General features: G+C 41.4%; 1 protein-coding gene across 4 annotated transcripts in view; it reads left to right on the top strand.

Moving 5' to 3' along the window:
* The window catches only part of tspan4a (tetraspanin 4a), a 190,329-nt gene that overhangs the window by 104,242 nt on the left and 71,936 nt on the right, over positions 1–14,151 (top strand). For all 4 annotated transcript variants that reach the window (XM_030414830.1, XM_030414829.1, XM_030414831.1 and 1 more), the window contains one exon: positions 9,401–9,592. In XM_030414830.1, the coding sequence (XP_030270690.1) occupies positions 9,401–9,592 (192 nt within the window). The remainder of the gene's footprint in view (positions 1–9,400; positions 9,593–14,151) is intronic.

The raw sequence follows: 14,151 nt of genomic DNA, 5'->3' as shown, positions 1-14,151 counted from the left end.
CCCCGGTTGACGGCTAGGAGCTCCCGGCTGACGGCGATGAGCGTCCGTCAGCCGGCTGACGGAGTTGATGACCGTCTGTCCGTCCATCCGTGTCTTCCCCCCGGGACTGACGTTGACGAGCGTTTGCAACCCCCCCCCCCCCCCCAGACAGACAGAGAACCCTGTTTATAGATCATTCATTGTTCATATTTTGTTGATATTGGCACAGTTATACATACAGTAATAGTGTATTGATAGATAATACAATCCTTGTTTGAAATTCAGTTCAGTAAAGTCTGTCATTTTTGTATAATGGTAACTATTCTGTAGTGTCTTGTCACATGACAATATCTCAATATGGCCACCTAGAAGCGTGTGGAAACCCCTCCAACCACCCATCAAATGAATGTGTGAATAAATGATGTTTTGAATCATGGAGAAAGGTTTTATAGTCACCAGAATGCTTCAGTAATGTTTCCAGTGTCACAGAAGTGAGTAAAAGCATTTGGCACAATTTGGCCATTTGGAGACGTTTTGGAGAGGTTCGTGGACGCCAGTGACACCACAAACTAAAACCTCCATAACTCCCATAAGGGTAGGCCTAGAAGTCTAAAATTTCACCCAGGTGTAGTTGACAAGATGAGGAAGGTATGTGCTATATTGCCATATGCCTTACATAAAGCACATCCTAGTTATTGTTATTCAAATATGACCTATTATTTTCGAAGACAAAAAAAATGTTTTAGAGCCATGTTTGAACTGATGTCATTTTGGTTGTGTGTATGGTACATGCTAAATAAACACATTCACAGAAACTAGAGGTTGTCAGCTTTCAAATGGCATATCATACATCCATCTCGGACTTGTAGTTCTTGTGTTATCAGCTTTTCCATTTGGGTATGCTAAATAGGCGAAATTACTGAAAATGGGTGGGTGTGAACAGGTGCAGTAGACAGATAGGCGGAATCGAACCGGGGGTCGGCTGCATTTATGGCATGCGCTCTAACCACTCGACCACCTGCGCACCAGGGGGGGTTTTGACTTTTTATCTCATGTTTTAGAAGGTTACAACACCAGGGCTGAAAATAAAACTATAGTTTGAGTCTCTTTATGTTAATACAAAGAAAAAAACTAAACCAAACCATACAGTTTTGAAGAGTGTGGAGGATGAATTATGGGGTCTAATCGTCTTATTACTCTGTTGTTGTTTGATAAACTGATCTAATCGGAGAATCAGGCTGAGGAGAAAATGTCGGATGTTAGTTGTGATTTAGAAAATGGCTTTAAGTAAAGAACGTTGCATACAGAACAGTGTCTGGATTTTGGTTGAGTTTTTTAGTGTTGTTCAGGGTTAACCTGGTAGCCCATGGTAACCCTGGCTTCAAAGTTACAATCCTATAAAGTGTGGGTGAATCTGCAGGAATACAGACTTGTGGAAAGTGGCTGTGAAAGGCTGAAATTATTCACCAGAGAGACCTTGTGCACTTGAGGATTTGTCAGTGGGACGGCCCTAAACCCTCACAGACCTCCACGTACACACCAGGAAGTCTACAAGTGTGGACATTTGGATTCGGCACGAGCAATTTTGCTGTTTTTACAAGACAAGTCAGTGCAGAAACACATTCTCCAGCAATGTTCTCTATCACTTTCATAATTTACATTGCAAAGGTAAAACAGATCCAAAGACTGAACTCTATCAAAAACCTCATCAGCAGGCTCTAACCATTAGAGCGGGTCTAAGGACCAGAACTCACACTGTTTCAGGACAAACTGAATATATGATTCACACATCAAAGCCTCACAAAAGAAATAATACATGAAGCGGCTGAATATAAACCAACAGTCCTGCCTGTGCTGCTCATGAGAACCTGGCCCAGAGAGCTCCACATTTATACATGTATGTATAAGAACTCAGGTAATTCAGGCTTCAGCATACTAATATAATTATATCAATATGTATTCCTGACCCATGCTCTGGAAGTAGTACTCATAATTGCAATGAGACCAGAGCTCTGGCAGTCATGCAGAGTGAAAGTAGTCATTAAGACTTCCACCTGTAGTATACTGTACATCACAGGTACATCTACTGCACATGTATATTTCATTGTGGAAATGATTCAGAGAGACTTCTTTTCATCACAGTATCATCAGAATGATATAAATGTAAATAGTTCTGTTCCAGTGTGCCAGCTTTTGTTATGTTTCAGCTTAGTTAATACACCATCATTGAAGAACACTGTATGTTCTCTCCGGAGCTCTGCTCAAATAAACAAACCTGCTGCGAGAGGAGGTGGTCCAGATGGCGGCATCAATTAAAACACTGAGAATCTGCGAGACGGTAAAGATTTGGGCTGCTGTTTTTGGGACGGGAGCTAATCAAGACCAGCTGTGATCACAGTGGAAGTGAAAGTGCCCGTAATATAATTCTTGAGTAACTTCAAACCCAACAGCACAAACAAGACCGCTGATTTAATGTTTCAACCAGTCCGTCCTTCATTAAATATTCAAACATTTACTCAGTATTCTAGTGTTGAAATGTTTTGTCAATTAATCAATCAGTTAATTAACAGAAAATTAAGCCATTAATCAAGTTACTACTGGCAACCAGCTGCTGAAACTCCAGTGTGAGGACTTCTCTGTGAACTGGATGAATTCTCATTTTGTACAGCTGTTCAGAAAAAAGTATGTCATTAGAAGACGTGACCTTTAGCTCTAGAAATAATGCTGGGTATTTTTAGATAGAGCTTCCAACAAAATTCAAGTGTGAATTGAATATGCCTTATGAAGACTGCAGCACAAGAGAACAACACTGTTCAAATGTTCATGTAGAGCTGAACAATTACTGATAGTTGATCAGTCCTGTAGTTGTGAGGAGGACTTGGTTCGACACAATGAAAAAGCCCTTTGGTCTGTAGGAGAGTGAAGTAGTGAAGAGTTGTACCGACAGCTTCCTCCCCTCACATTACAAGTTCTATTATAGCTGTTGCAAAGACAACTGGGTTTTTTTCTGTCCCATGAAACACCGACACAGGAACAAACACAAGGTCATTCCAACATGTTGTCTATGATATAACAGAAATGGATCACCCTGCTTCTCCCGGGTGACCACGAGCCTGGTGGCACACAGAGTTGTGTAGCGATAGTGAACCAAAGTAAACATTATAATAACATAAATCATTGTTCTGTACCATCACATTGTGCAAACCGCATTTACTTGTCTATTGCCAGCTTGAGTGTTTAAAGTGCAAGTAAAGGTAAATCATTTCTATGTACAATATATATTGTGTAACATAAGTCAACTAATTATCTTCCAGGCCAGTTATTGATCTGAAAATCCAAATCACTGTTTTATCCATTTCCAGCAGATACCTTTGGCTCTTCTGCATCACGCAATCTGTAGGTAACTAGCAACGTTTTCCAATGAATGCATTAAAAAGTACAACAAATATGGAGATGTAACGCAGCAGGAAATGAAAATACTCAAGGAAAATACAAGAATCCTAAAAATGCATTCCGTACAGTACTTGAGTAATATGTACTTAGTTAAACTGGACCTAGCTGTCATATTGTCCCCTCCAGTAGTGTCGCTTGGCCGGTGTCCGAGGCTACAGCTCATTTCTTTTGTTTTTTAAATGTCTTTTACAAAAAGAAGAATAATTGTAACATTTGCATCTGAATTCATCTTTCAACTCCTTTTCTTTCTGTAAACAACAACAAGCTTTAAGGCTTCTCTATCTCTTCCTATGTTCAGCTCTTTATTTTAATTCTCTCTCTCTTTCTGGGCCGACCAGCAGGTGAGGACTTTGTTTTTCTGACCCAAATCGTTTTCTCTCCTGTTTATGACTTGAGAATTGGTGAAAAATAAGCTTTTGCCAAAATAATCTTGCTAAGTTTGTTTAGTTTTCTTTCTTCAGCTGTGAAACCAGGTGAAAGAACAGGACAGATCGTAGAACGAATGTGGTGAAGCGAGATATGAGCCTCTGAAGAGAGATGTTATCAGACGAACAGAGCACAGAAAACACTGATTACCCTGCAGTGACTAATAAACAGCAACAGACTGCTGATTGATGCACATCTGTTGATGGTCAGCCTGTCGCTGGCATCAACAGTGTTACTGTATTGTGTGACTGTCACTCCACATGGAGTAATGAGCATTAATCAGTATTTTCAGCTGGTATGGGACAAGCAGTGCCACAGTTCCAGACTGTGATTTGTCACGTGACATCACTGGATATTTATAGTCATAATTAAGAGACCTCGTGACAATTTCCAGCCGTGTTTGTGGCAACGGAAGCTGTTATTTGAAGTCCAAACATAAAGCCTGACCAAGTGGTGTTTGGGTTGTCACAACATAACATAGGAAACTGGATGAAAGGAAATGTAATGTAAAAGCTTGCTGCTGAAAATAAATGTAATGATGCTGAATGAGGACTCACTTTATTATTTTGATTTCCTGTTGTGAAAGTCAGCCTACGCACTGACCGGAGCACAGAGTCTCACAGGGTCTCACATTTGACTCTGAAAAACTTAAGAATTGTGCAATTGTAGAGTGAATGATCTAAAGATATGTTAACTGTGTTAATCCAAACAACACATCTGTTCCTCTCCAGTGAGCTCAAGAATCGGCTCTCAACCTGCTGACCACCATCAATTCCCGGCGTTCCCATTTCATTCTTCAATTTCTCACTGTGGCCAATCTTCATTAAGAATGTACACTGGGGCCTAATAAGGGTCTGTTGTGAGTGACACTGACCTGAGGACCCTTAATTTGCCATCTCCCAGCCATGTTAGATGGGAACCTGCTGCAGTGAACGGAGCCCCACATGGGTGCACTTTATTTCCGCCTTGCCCTACTTCCAGCTGAAGAGCTCATTAAATGAGATCTTGTGTTAAAGCTGGAAATAGAAAGAGAAGTTGGGCTGGGGAAACAATAATCCTGTATCTTGCCATGTAAATCTCGTTGCCTTTCGGAGTCCTGTCAAGTGGCCATCAAGAGTGCGTGACGGAGGACACAGACATATATAGACACATTTGAATTCTTTATTGATGTTCATCATGAATTTGTGACTGTTTTTCTTCCTCACTGTCTTTTGGTGTCTGTGAAGGAAACATGCTGTGGTTCTCAGGTAAAACATTCAAAGAAGGAAAAACAGGAATGATGGCGGCATCGGACCACAAAGAGAGCAGACTTCCTCCAAACAGCGGCCCCAACTGACTGACTGGTCTCATATGTTAGAGACATAACCTCCTTTGTGGTGATAATTAGTTTAATTTCCCATTATGGTGTGTAACGAGACATTCAGACTCTCTGTTTTCTTATTGTTCCAAATTTGACAGCCCATGTTACCAAAACAGTTTGTATCACTAAAGTGACACATATTAAGACTGTCATGGGTCAACCTCAGAAATGATTTCCTAGAAATGGTTGGAATTGTTTTTATACAACTAATTTAGCAACAGCAAATACATACTGAAGAAACAGTCATCACAGTATGTTAACTATGACCAAGAAATGTTCATTAACCAATCAGACAAGTGACAAACAAGCCAATCACCAGATTAAATGTTAGATAAGTAGGTTTGCTGAAAACCACAGATACGTAAAAACTGAACTTTATAATTGTTACGGTTAAAATGTGTCTTTCTCTCGTCACCACACTCGCTCTGCTTAGGTTCCAGCACAAACACCACCTGGTTGAAGTTACAACAGCATCATGATTTGTCTTAAATACCTGTTCTGGTTGCCACCATCACGGCTGGAGACGATCCCACCTCCATTAAATAACAGCCAGTTTTAGTCGCCACAACAAAGGTGGGAAATGTCTCCAGGAGTCCTTAAAAATATTCCCCAGTGTGGCTTGAGCTGGTTGGCAGTAATAATAGCAGCACCGTCGCCTCCACCTCCTGAAGAGAAAGGTGACATATAATGTGAACACTGTGACCCCTGGATGTACCTGTGGATTGCAGAAACATTACCTGCTAACAGTCTCCTGCCGACTGGGCTGGACGAACATGGTGAGAGGTGGAATGTCTGAAGGCAGCTCACGGTTTGAAACGATTCTGATTCAGAGGGCTACAAGGTGATTATTTAAGGATAATCGATGCACCTTGATTTTTTTATTGATCACTACAGCGTAATTCAATTCATTAATATAACATAAACATGCGCATGTTTACATCCATCACATTTCAACGTCCTGTCAGTTCAGTCATGAGAAACAGCCTGAACGTGTTACAGGCCAATAATCATATTGAGAATTGGGTTCTGATTTTCCTATTACTGGATTTTCTGCATCGAGGCATAATCTGTCAGAGAAAAAAGATTTTCCCCTTTCGGCTGGTTGATACTGGACATATCATGAAATGTTCATTTGCACACTATTTCATTATTCAAACTATCCAGTGTGTTGAGCACTGCAGCATTATTAAAGTTTCTCATGGTTTTACACACTGACAGCACATGGTCATGATTAGAGGGAGGTCATGGTTTTTGTTAAATACAGAAAACTTCTGCAGTGAATTCATTCATAAAACACATCATGTGATAGAAATTCATCCGAAACCTCTCTGACGTGACCTTCAGGTTCCTGAACAGAATCACAGCCTCGACTGAGGATGCTCTCCCTGCTCTCTGGCTGTCTCTGCTCGTGAATACAATCTAGACAATGATTACTTTTTCAGCATAAAGTGACAAACCAGTTATATCATAGTGATATATATATGCAGGAGGACGGGGTCCAGTGGGGGAGGTGGTCTAAAATAAAAAAACAACACCATAATCAAACTGGTGTGCAGTGTGTGAAAGCAAGGCGGACTATCTGCTGGACTGTGAGAGGATTATCATTTGATTTAATTTAAGCTTTGAAGTTTTTATCAAATGTATGTGTGTGAACTGTAAAGAAACCAAAATGTCCACAGAGATCCATCTGAGTAGCCTATATGGTTCTACAACATCACATGATAAACATGCTAACGTGTCAGCACACAGGGGCAGGGAGTTCTATCCTGATACGTCAGAAAGATAAAAGAGCAGTTCCCTCATTAAAGAGCATGAGAGAAGCCACACAGTTACGATACCTCCTGTAATATTACAGGACAAGACACCCCTGTAGGTCTGCTGTTCCCAACACTGTTACTCTCAGGACTAACCTCGCTCGTACACACTGCTGTTATTGTGAGCTCTTTGTTAACACAGAGAAGTCAAACAAACACACAGAAGTGCTACAGGAACCGCTGCAAGTTGCTGCTGTTTGATTTGGGTCCACCCAGAGCTGATGATGCACGGCTGCATGATTTATCAATGATTGACTTCATTCAATAATTGTTTTTCTTTGTTTGAGGCCAAGTGAACTGAACTGCAGGTGTAAAAGTTATCTTCAGGGAACTGTTTGACATTTTGTAGGAACTATTTTCTGTCATGCAGGAGTCAGATGAAGCCGCTCGTAACATCTGTACAGTAAATATGTGGCTTGAGGAGGCAGACGGTGAGCCTATCACCTCCACACACTGACCCCTGTGAAGCTCACAAATACAAACGTGATATCTCATTAATATCAGAAATCATATTACAGTTACTCACTAAGTCCAGTTGCCAGGCAACCAGTGAAGATTTCAGGAAATAACCACTTGATGGCAAGAAATGGTCCCAACTCGTCACGTCTTCACTTTGGTTTTTGTACATTTAAGTAAGAAAGGTGTAACACAGTAATTTGTAATCTGTACAGCTGCTAGTCAGTATGGTTTGTTACTATTGCTGTTAATGGTATGCTAAGCTAACCAGCTGCTGGCTGCAGCATTCTACACTCAGTTTTTTTTATTCCATGTAAACTTTCCAGTGTAAAAGGTCACATTTAATGCATATTTTTTGCAATGAAGTTAATGTGAATACATTAAATATAAATCAGATTACATAAATTTAATGCAGACATATAAAATAAATAAACCTCATGTGTTTTTTTTCAGTGATTATATATTATTATACAGCCATTCCCAAGCTTGAGAATGAACCGACCCAGTTTGAAACTGGATAATCCTCTGGGGCTCCCCCAAACTTTACATCCTAACTCTGATCCACACGAGACTAAGATGAAGTATTTTCCTTAAATTAGAGACGTCAACACAGTGGCAGATAAAAACAGGTCAGATGAATGAAGAATGTTATTTCTGTTTCATCTGTTCGGATTGCTCATCTTATCATAACTTCAACTTAATTACAAAATGTACAATCAAAAAAGGAAAAGATTTTTATTGACGTGACCCTCACAGCCCACACACTCATACAGTTAAAGAGAACTGTTTATAAGTGTTTATCAAATATGTTTGTTCTGTTGACTCTCAGGGTGAATCACACATCGATATTTAAACTGTACACATTGTCTCAATATTATAGAAACCCTTTTATTAAAGCAACATTATGTAACTGTTTTACTTTGAAATGGCAGGTTGATGGTTCAGTGTTACTCCAGTGGGAGTGTCGGATCACAGCCTCACATTGTTAGGATGTAATGAGTTATATTTGTAGCACCTACGTAACGTCTGACAAACTGTTTTCACATGCTGTTGCTTTAAATGTGACTCTTTACACTGAACTAATAGAATTAGAAGGAAAACTTACATGTTATTGAAATACTGACAGTCAGTGAGTCTCAGTTCATGTATTTGTTCATCAGAGGGTGATAGTGAACAGCTTGTTCGCTGTAGATATATTTGTATAGATAAAGCTATCACAAACTACATGTGTTGTCCAGGGCAGGAGACAGAGACAATATCTCTGTCAGGAAAATAAACCCTACAGAGTCAAATAAGTGTTTCCTGGTGCTCAGTTTGAAGACTGAGTTGCTATGGCATGGAGCGCTGATCTGTGCTGTAACACCATCCCGTCTGTTGGTTGGCTCAGGCGTCCTCCATCACCTGAGCAACGTGGTATTACCTCTTCAGTGGGGGAGGAGCCAGACCACTGATCCCTTTGTGTAGTGAGCAAGCATCGCAAAAACACACTACATGTCGAAGGTTATACCTCTGAATGATGTCATATTCGAGGTGATTTGATGTTACTTTTGTCCAGTATTTTGACTGTGTGTCTCTTAAACAATGAGATCATTTATTACACGACATGGAAGTGGTGTTAATCTTCTCACTAACTCACTGCAATGAAGCAAATAAACACATTTCCCAGATGTAGACTACAAACAGGATGCGTTGGGATGCTCAGGTTGCTCTTCTCCGCTTCCTCTGTAGCTTATTTTTGACAAGAGTTTTCCCTCTTCAGTATTTGCACGCTTCCACCGGTACAGAATTTAAGCACAACAAGAGCCACAACAGGAATGCACATGTTTGTATGCCTCACCATGTTCAGCTATGTGTCTGTGATTGTGTTTTCAGCCCTCTGACAGCCTCGCACCTCTTTGTGTTTCCCCTGCAGTTGGGAGGATGTGGCATACTGGGGGTGGGAGTCTGGCTCTCAGTGACCCAGGGGAACTTCGCCACCCTGTCATCATCCCTGCCCTCGCTGTCGGCAGCCAACCTGCTCATCGCAGTGGGGACCATCATCATGGTGATCGGCTGCCTGGGGTGTGTGGGAGCTGTCAAAGAGAGCCGCCCTCTGTTGCTGACAGTAAGTCATTTGCCAGGATGGTTTCTGATGCTTTGGCTGACTTGTGATGTGATAACTCCACGTTCTTGTTTTACATTTTGTTGTTGCTGGCATGATAAAAACATCGCTCTAGTAATACGTCCAGACATTCTCATACAGCCTGAGTTTCTGCTGTTGATCATCGATTCATATGACATGCTGGAGATTCAAACCGTGTGTTGTATTAATCAGTTTGAACAAAGCTTGTACAGAGAGTGGCTTGAACAGCTGCTGTTTGGGTGAGTTTCACAGAGGAAAGTATCTTGTAAACAAGGAGTCTTTCATTTTCCATTTCAGGTTTGTTTGTGACAAACAGAAGTGGAGCTGCACAGTTATTATGAGTCTCATAAATAGATTGTAAAGCGCTGGCAGAGTCTAAAAACCTCATCAATACAAAATCCTCGACAGACAAACCTAATCAGAATATGTTGGGGCAGTTTCAGTGTTTTCTGTTGTTGCTCTACTGTGCACGAGCAATGTTATGATTTAATAAGTGAAATATGGCATTATAAACTAGTGTGCACGTTTTCATAGATGCTATTTCTTTGATTGCCTTCTTCTAAGTTTTCATTCTAACAGACAGCTGCTGACAACACCTCTGCTTTATAGTGGCTAATGCTAACGTTAGCTTCATAGACACACACCCTGAAGCTTCAACTTAAAACAAGTACATGGCCTTTTATTTTATTTCAGCTTGGACATTCAGGCTGTAGTATTCACCAGCTGTCCGTTTATAGTCGACAGCCACAGAGCAAGCTGTCACCTGCCTGTCTGCCAAATGTTGTGATGTGATTGGCTAATGCCAAGTTGTTTATCCAGAGGAAAACCCTCCAATGGAAAAAAATCCTCAACCTTCAAAATGATGCACTTTTTGAGAGAATAGTAATTACAGGCATGGAAACAGCATTAACATTAAGGTACTTGGTACTACACTGGTACTTGGTTCCCTGTAAACCCAGCTTTCACAAAGCTATTCGGCTTCCAGAGGACAAAAATGTAGGTGAATTGCGGCACAAAGGAAGCTTGTCCGCTATCGTGTAACTGAAGCAGGACGTGGCATTGTTTTTCTCCCTGCTTGCTATCCCCATGTAACAGCTGAACAACTTAAATATCTGTGGAAGCTCTACACAGCGGATGGAGCATGAGGGTTAGGGGTGACCAAGGTTAAGAGGGAGAGTGACAGCTAAAACAAGGTGACCTGACGGGCCGTCACTCGAGCATCAGCACTGTTCCTTACATTGATACGTGTTTCCCCTCACCAGAGGGATTTGACACGGTTCAAAACCAGCGTTCTTTCTACTAGATCAGCTGTAAATACTTTTACTTGTTTTACTTTCCCTTTTCAAAGCACTGAGCCATAGGGTTCCAGGTCGAATTGGGGTTGTTACAGTTGTTTTTGTGCTTCCGGCAGTAGCCAGGCTGCTACCAAAATGTTAACGTCCCCACAAGGGGACGTTAAAATGTGTCTATGTCTGCTTTAATTTTACCAAAAAAGCTGATGGTCATGATCAAAGTCTGCATCAGTGTTTTGTTTGTCGATTTTGGACTCCAGTAGAAATATGGTGGACTCTGTGGGGGACCTGCTGCATCTGTAGGTATAAAAGGCTCATTCTAACAAAAACAACGCTCTTGCACACTTATGAAAACATAATCATAAGTATTATATTCCATTTCTGTCTGTAAAAACTCTTAATCCTACACACTGGACCTGAAAATAATAGCCTGTCTACAGCTTTTTGAGCCATGAAGTCCACAGTGTATTTCAAGGTCCTTGATCTCACATGCAGCATCGAGCTCTGCATGTTCAGACCTCTGTGTTTATCTCTGACCTGCTCCATCCTCATATCACGAGTGGGTCACTGAGGCCCTGTGGACATGACTGACTGCCTCGCCCTCACGCTGGATGAAAGGCACAACTTGAAGTGATTGCTCGAGTGCTGTTGAAAGCTCCTCCTACAGAATCTGTTGACGCCTTTCAAAAGCAGCTGAAGGCTCATTAAGTCGAACTGTCTCATTATGTTGTCTGGTGTTTGTAATTGTGTGAGTTGTTTAAAGCTGCTGTTGCTCATGTTTTATTGTTTTTTTTCTCTTTTTCCTGTTTTACTGGTCTTATCCTTGACAGTTTTGACCTCTGGGAAGCACTCTGTTAACTCACCCTGTAAAAGCTACTATACTAAATAAACTGTACAAAGATCATAATGTAATGATGTGTAAAGGCAACGCTAACTCAGGCTACAAATAAACTAAATGACACACAACCTGTAAGTGCAAAAAATGAAGAGATTGTGGAAAGTGTTTTTAAAGCCTGTCCACATTGCTGTGGGCGTGTGTTTGCAGTCAGCCCACAGTGATGCCTCTCACTGCTGCAGGGGCGGTTCTAGGGAGGGGCCAACAGGGGCCAGTGCCCCCGTAACTCCGAGTCTGGACCTCCCTGTGGCCCCCCTGACAGGGAGTCTGTATAAATAATACAATGACAGATTTCTTGCAATGAAGTTGTTTTGATGGGAAAGGCAGAAATAAAGTGTCTCAGCAGTTTACTTCACAATCAAAATTGCTGAAATTGTAAACACTGTTTTGTCTGAATGAGAGATTTATCTTTTTTCCGGGTTGTATGTGCCCCCTAACAAAAAAGCCGGCCCCAACCTGGCCCCCCTATTAAAACTGGTCTAGAACCCCCACTGCACTGCTGGGTGGAGTTTACCACATTGGCTTCTGGGGATGTCGTCAGTGTAACGTCTGTGGATGATGACGTCACTGCTGTTAGGGCTGTGGTTACTATGAGTTACTATGTTACTGTGTTTCTGAAACTGAGGTTGTGTGTCCTCTCAGAGTTGCTATTGTCGCCTTGATGGAAACCTTTGACTGTCTCACACAGCCAGGGAAACTGTTCCCTGAGAGAGGCAGATCAACTCCCACATACCACATGTATCCCCAAGCCAGGTTTAAAAGCATCTCAGTACCACATGTCTGTAGCTTGGCTGTGTTCAGCCTCAGAAGCTGGAGATAAAGTTAGCCACATAGATAAAACTGAGGAAGCTAAGCTAAGGAAACGCTGCCACCAATATAATGTGAGTGTTGTAGATTCGCCTGACTGGAACATAAACATCCTCCGCATATTTTTTTATTTTTTATTTATTTTTTATTTGTTTTGAGGCACAGACACCTTTATTTGACAGTGGATAGATCAGAAAGGGGAGAGAGATGGGGGTGTGACATGCAGCACAGGTCCTCCAGCCAGATTCGAACCGGGGTGCACTGCGTTCGTGGCATGCTTTCTAACCATTCGAGTACCGCCCCTCCTCCGCATATTAACGCTGCCAGTAATTGAGTCCTCGAGGTGCCTCAGAGCGACACACTACTTTTTGTGCCCTCTGGTTTGGAGCCTGTCAGATCTCGATGTGACTGTCAGTCATCACCTGTGGACAACGGTATCATCCTTCGGCGAGATTCTGGTGGTCCTTCTATCTTCATCTCATAACTTCCTCTGAGGCTAAGAATAGGATTCGCGTCAAATTGAAATTAAGTACCAGGCTGTGAGTCTGACACTGACATTGGGGATATTAGTAATGAACTGCTCTAGCCGCTTCATACAGAAACAGGTGAATTACAGCAAACTAGGCATGATACATTTAGGCTATACAACATCCATCACATATAGTTCTTCATGTTTGTACAAGATCAGCAGCATCTTCCAGAAAAGGTCAACTCAATGTGCATTAATGGTAATAAAATAAGAATATTTTGCCCACTGCCCCAGAACACTGTCACTCTCTGCTAGTGCTAACCAAGTTGTCTTACAAAATCCTGGCAGCTGGTTACCAGGCTATACTTAAAACACTGCTACATGAGTTGAATGCTGACTGTAATTGTACATATTGCAAACCTTTTAAAGTGTCCCACACATTGCAGTCCTGAGACACATTGCTTCACTAATTTGAAGAAACTCAGTGAAAAATGGGCCAAACGCAGCCATGACAACAGAACACAAATAACAAGAGCTATTATGTCAGAAAGACAAATATTTAATCTATTAAAATGAAAATTACATTTCTTTACAGATAACTCTCGGCTCTTCTAGGCTTCCTGGAGAAAACAGCTCCTTATTGGCCATGTGGAGGTCTAGCCTTGTTGTCAGGCCCGGCAGAACCCCCACTGACACTGCTGCTCTTCTTTTATTCAGTTTAATGTCTGGAGATATTTTGAGGAGCATCGCTGATCTCAGCAGAGCAGCCCGGCTTGTTTGTTTTGTGGATTACCAGCTGTTGTCATTCATGTTTAAGTACAGACAGAAAGCACTGTAGTAATTAAGGAAAGAGCAGAGCAACAGTCATGACTGTGAAGACTGTTCAACCAGAGGTGTCAAAACAATGTATAGCTTTTCTAATGGAACCATCCCAATTATATATAACTTATATATGATCCTATTATTTACCTCGAGGCTTGAGTGAAATCATTGCTGCACTGTCCATTATTCCACTGATTTACAGTTGTGTTGTCTAATTACATCTGTTTGAGTCAAAACTGCATTTTATTTGCAAGCT

The sequence above is a fragment of the Sparus aurata genome, chromosome 4, assembly GCF_900880675.1.
Source record: "Sparus aurata chromosome 4, fSpaAur1.1, whole genome shotgun sequence".
In the NCBI taxonomy this organism is placed as follows: domain Eukaryota; kingdom Metazoa; phylum Chordata; class Actinopteri; order Spariformes; family Sparidae; genus Sparus; species Sparus aurata.
The sequence above is the reverse complement of the archived record's forward strand: the minus strand, read 5'-3'. Positions and strand labels throughout refer to the sequence as shown.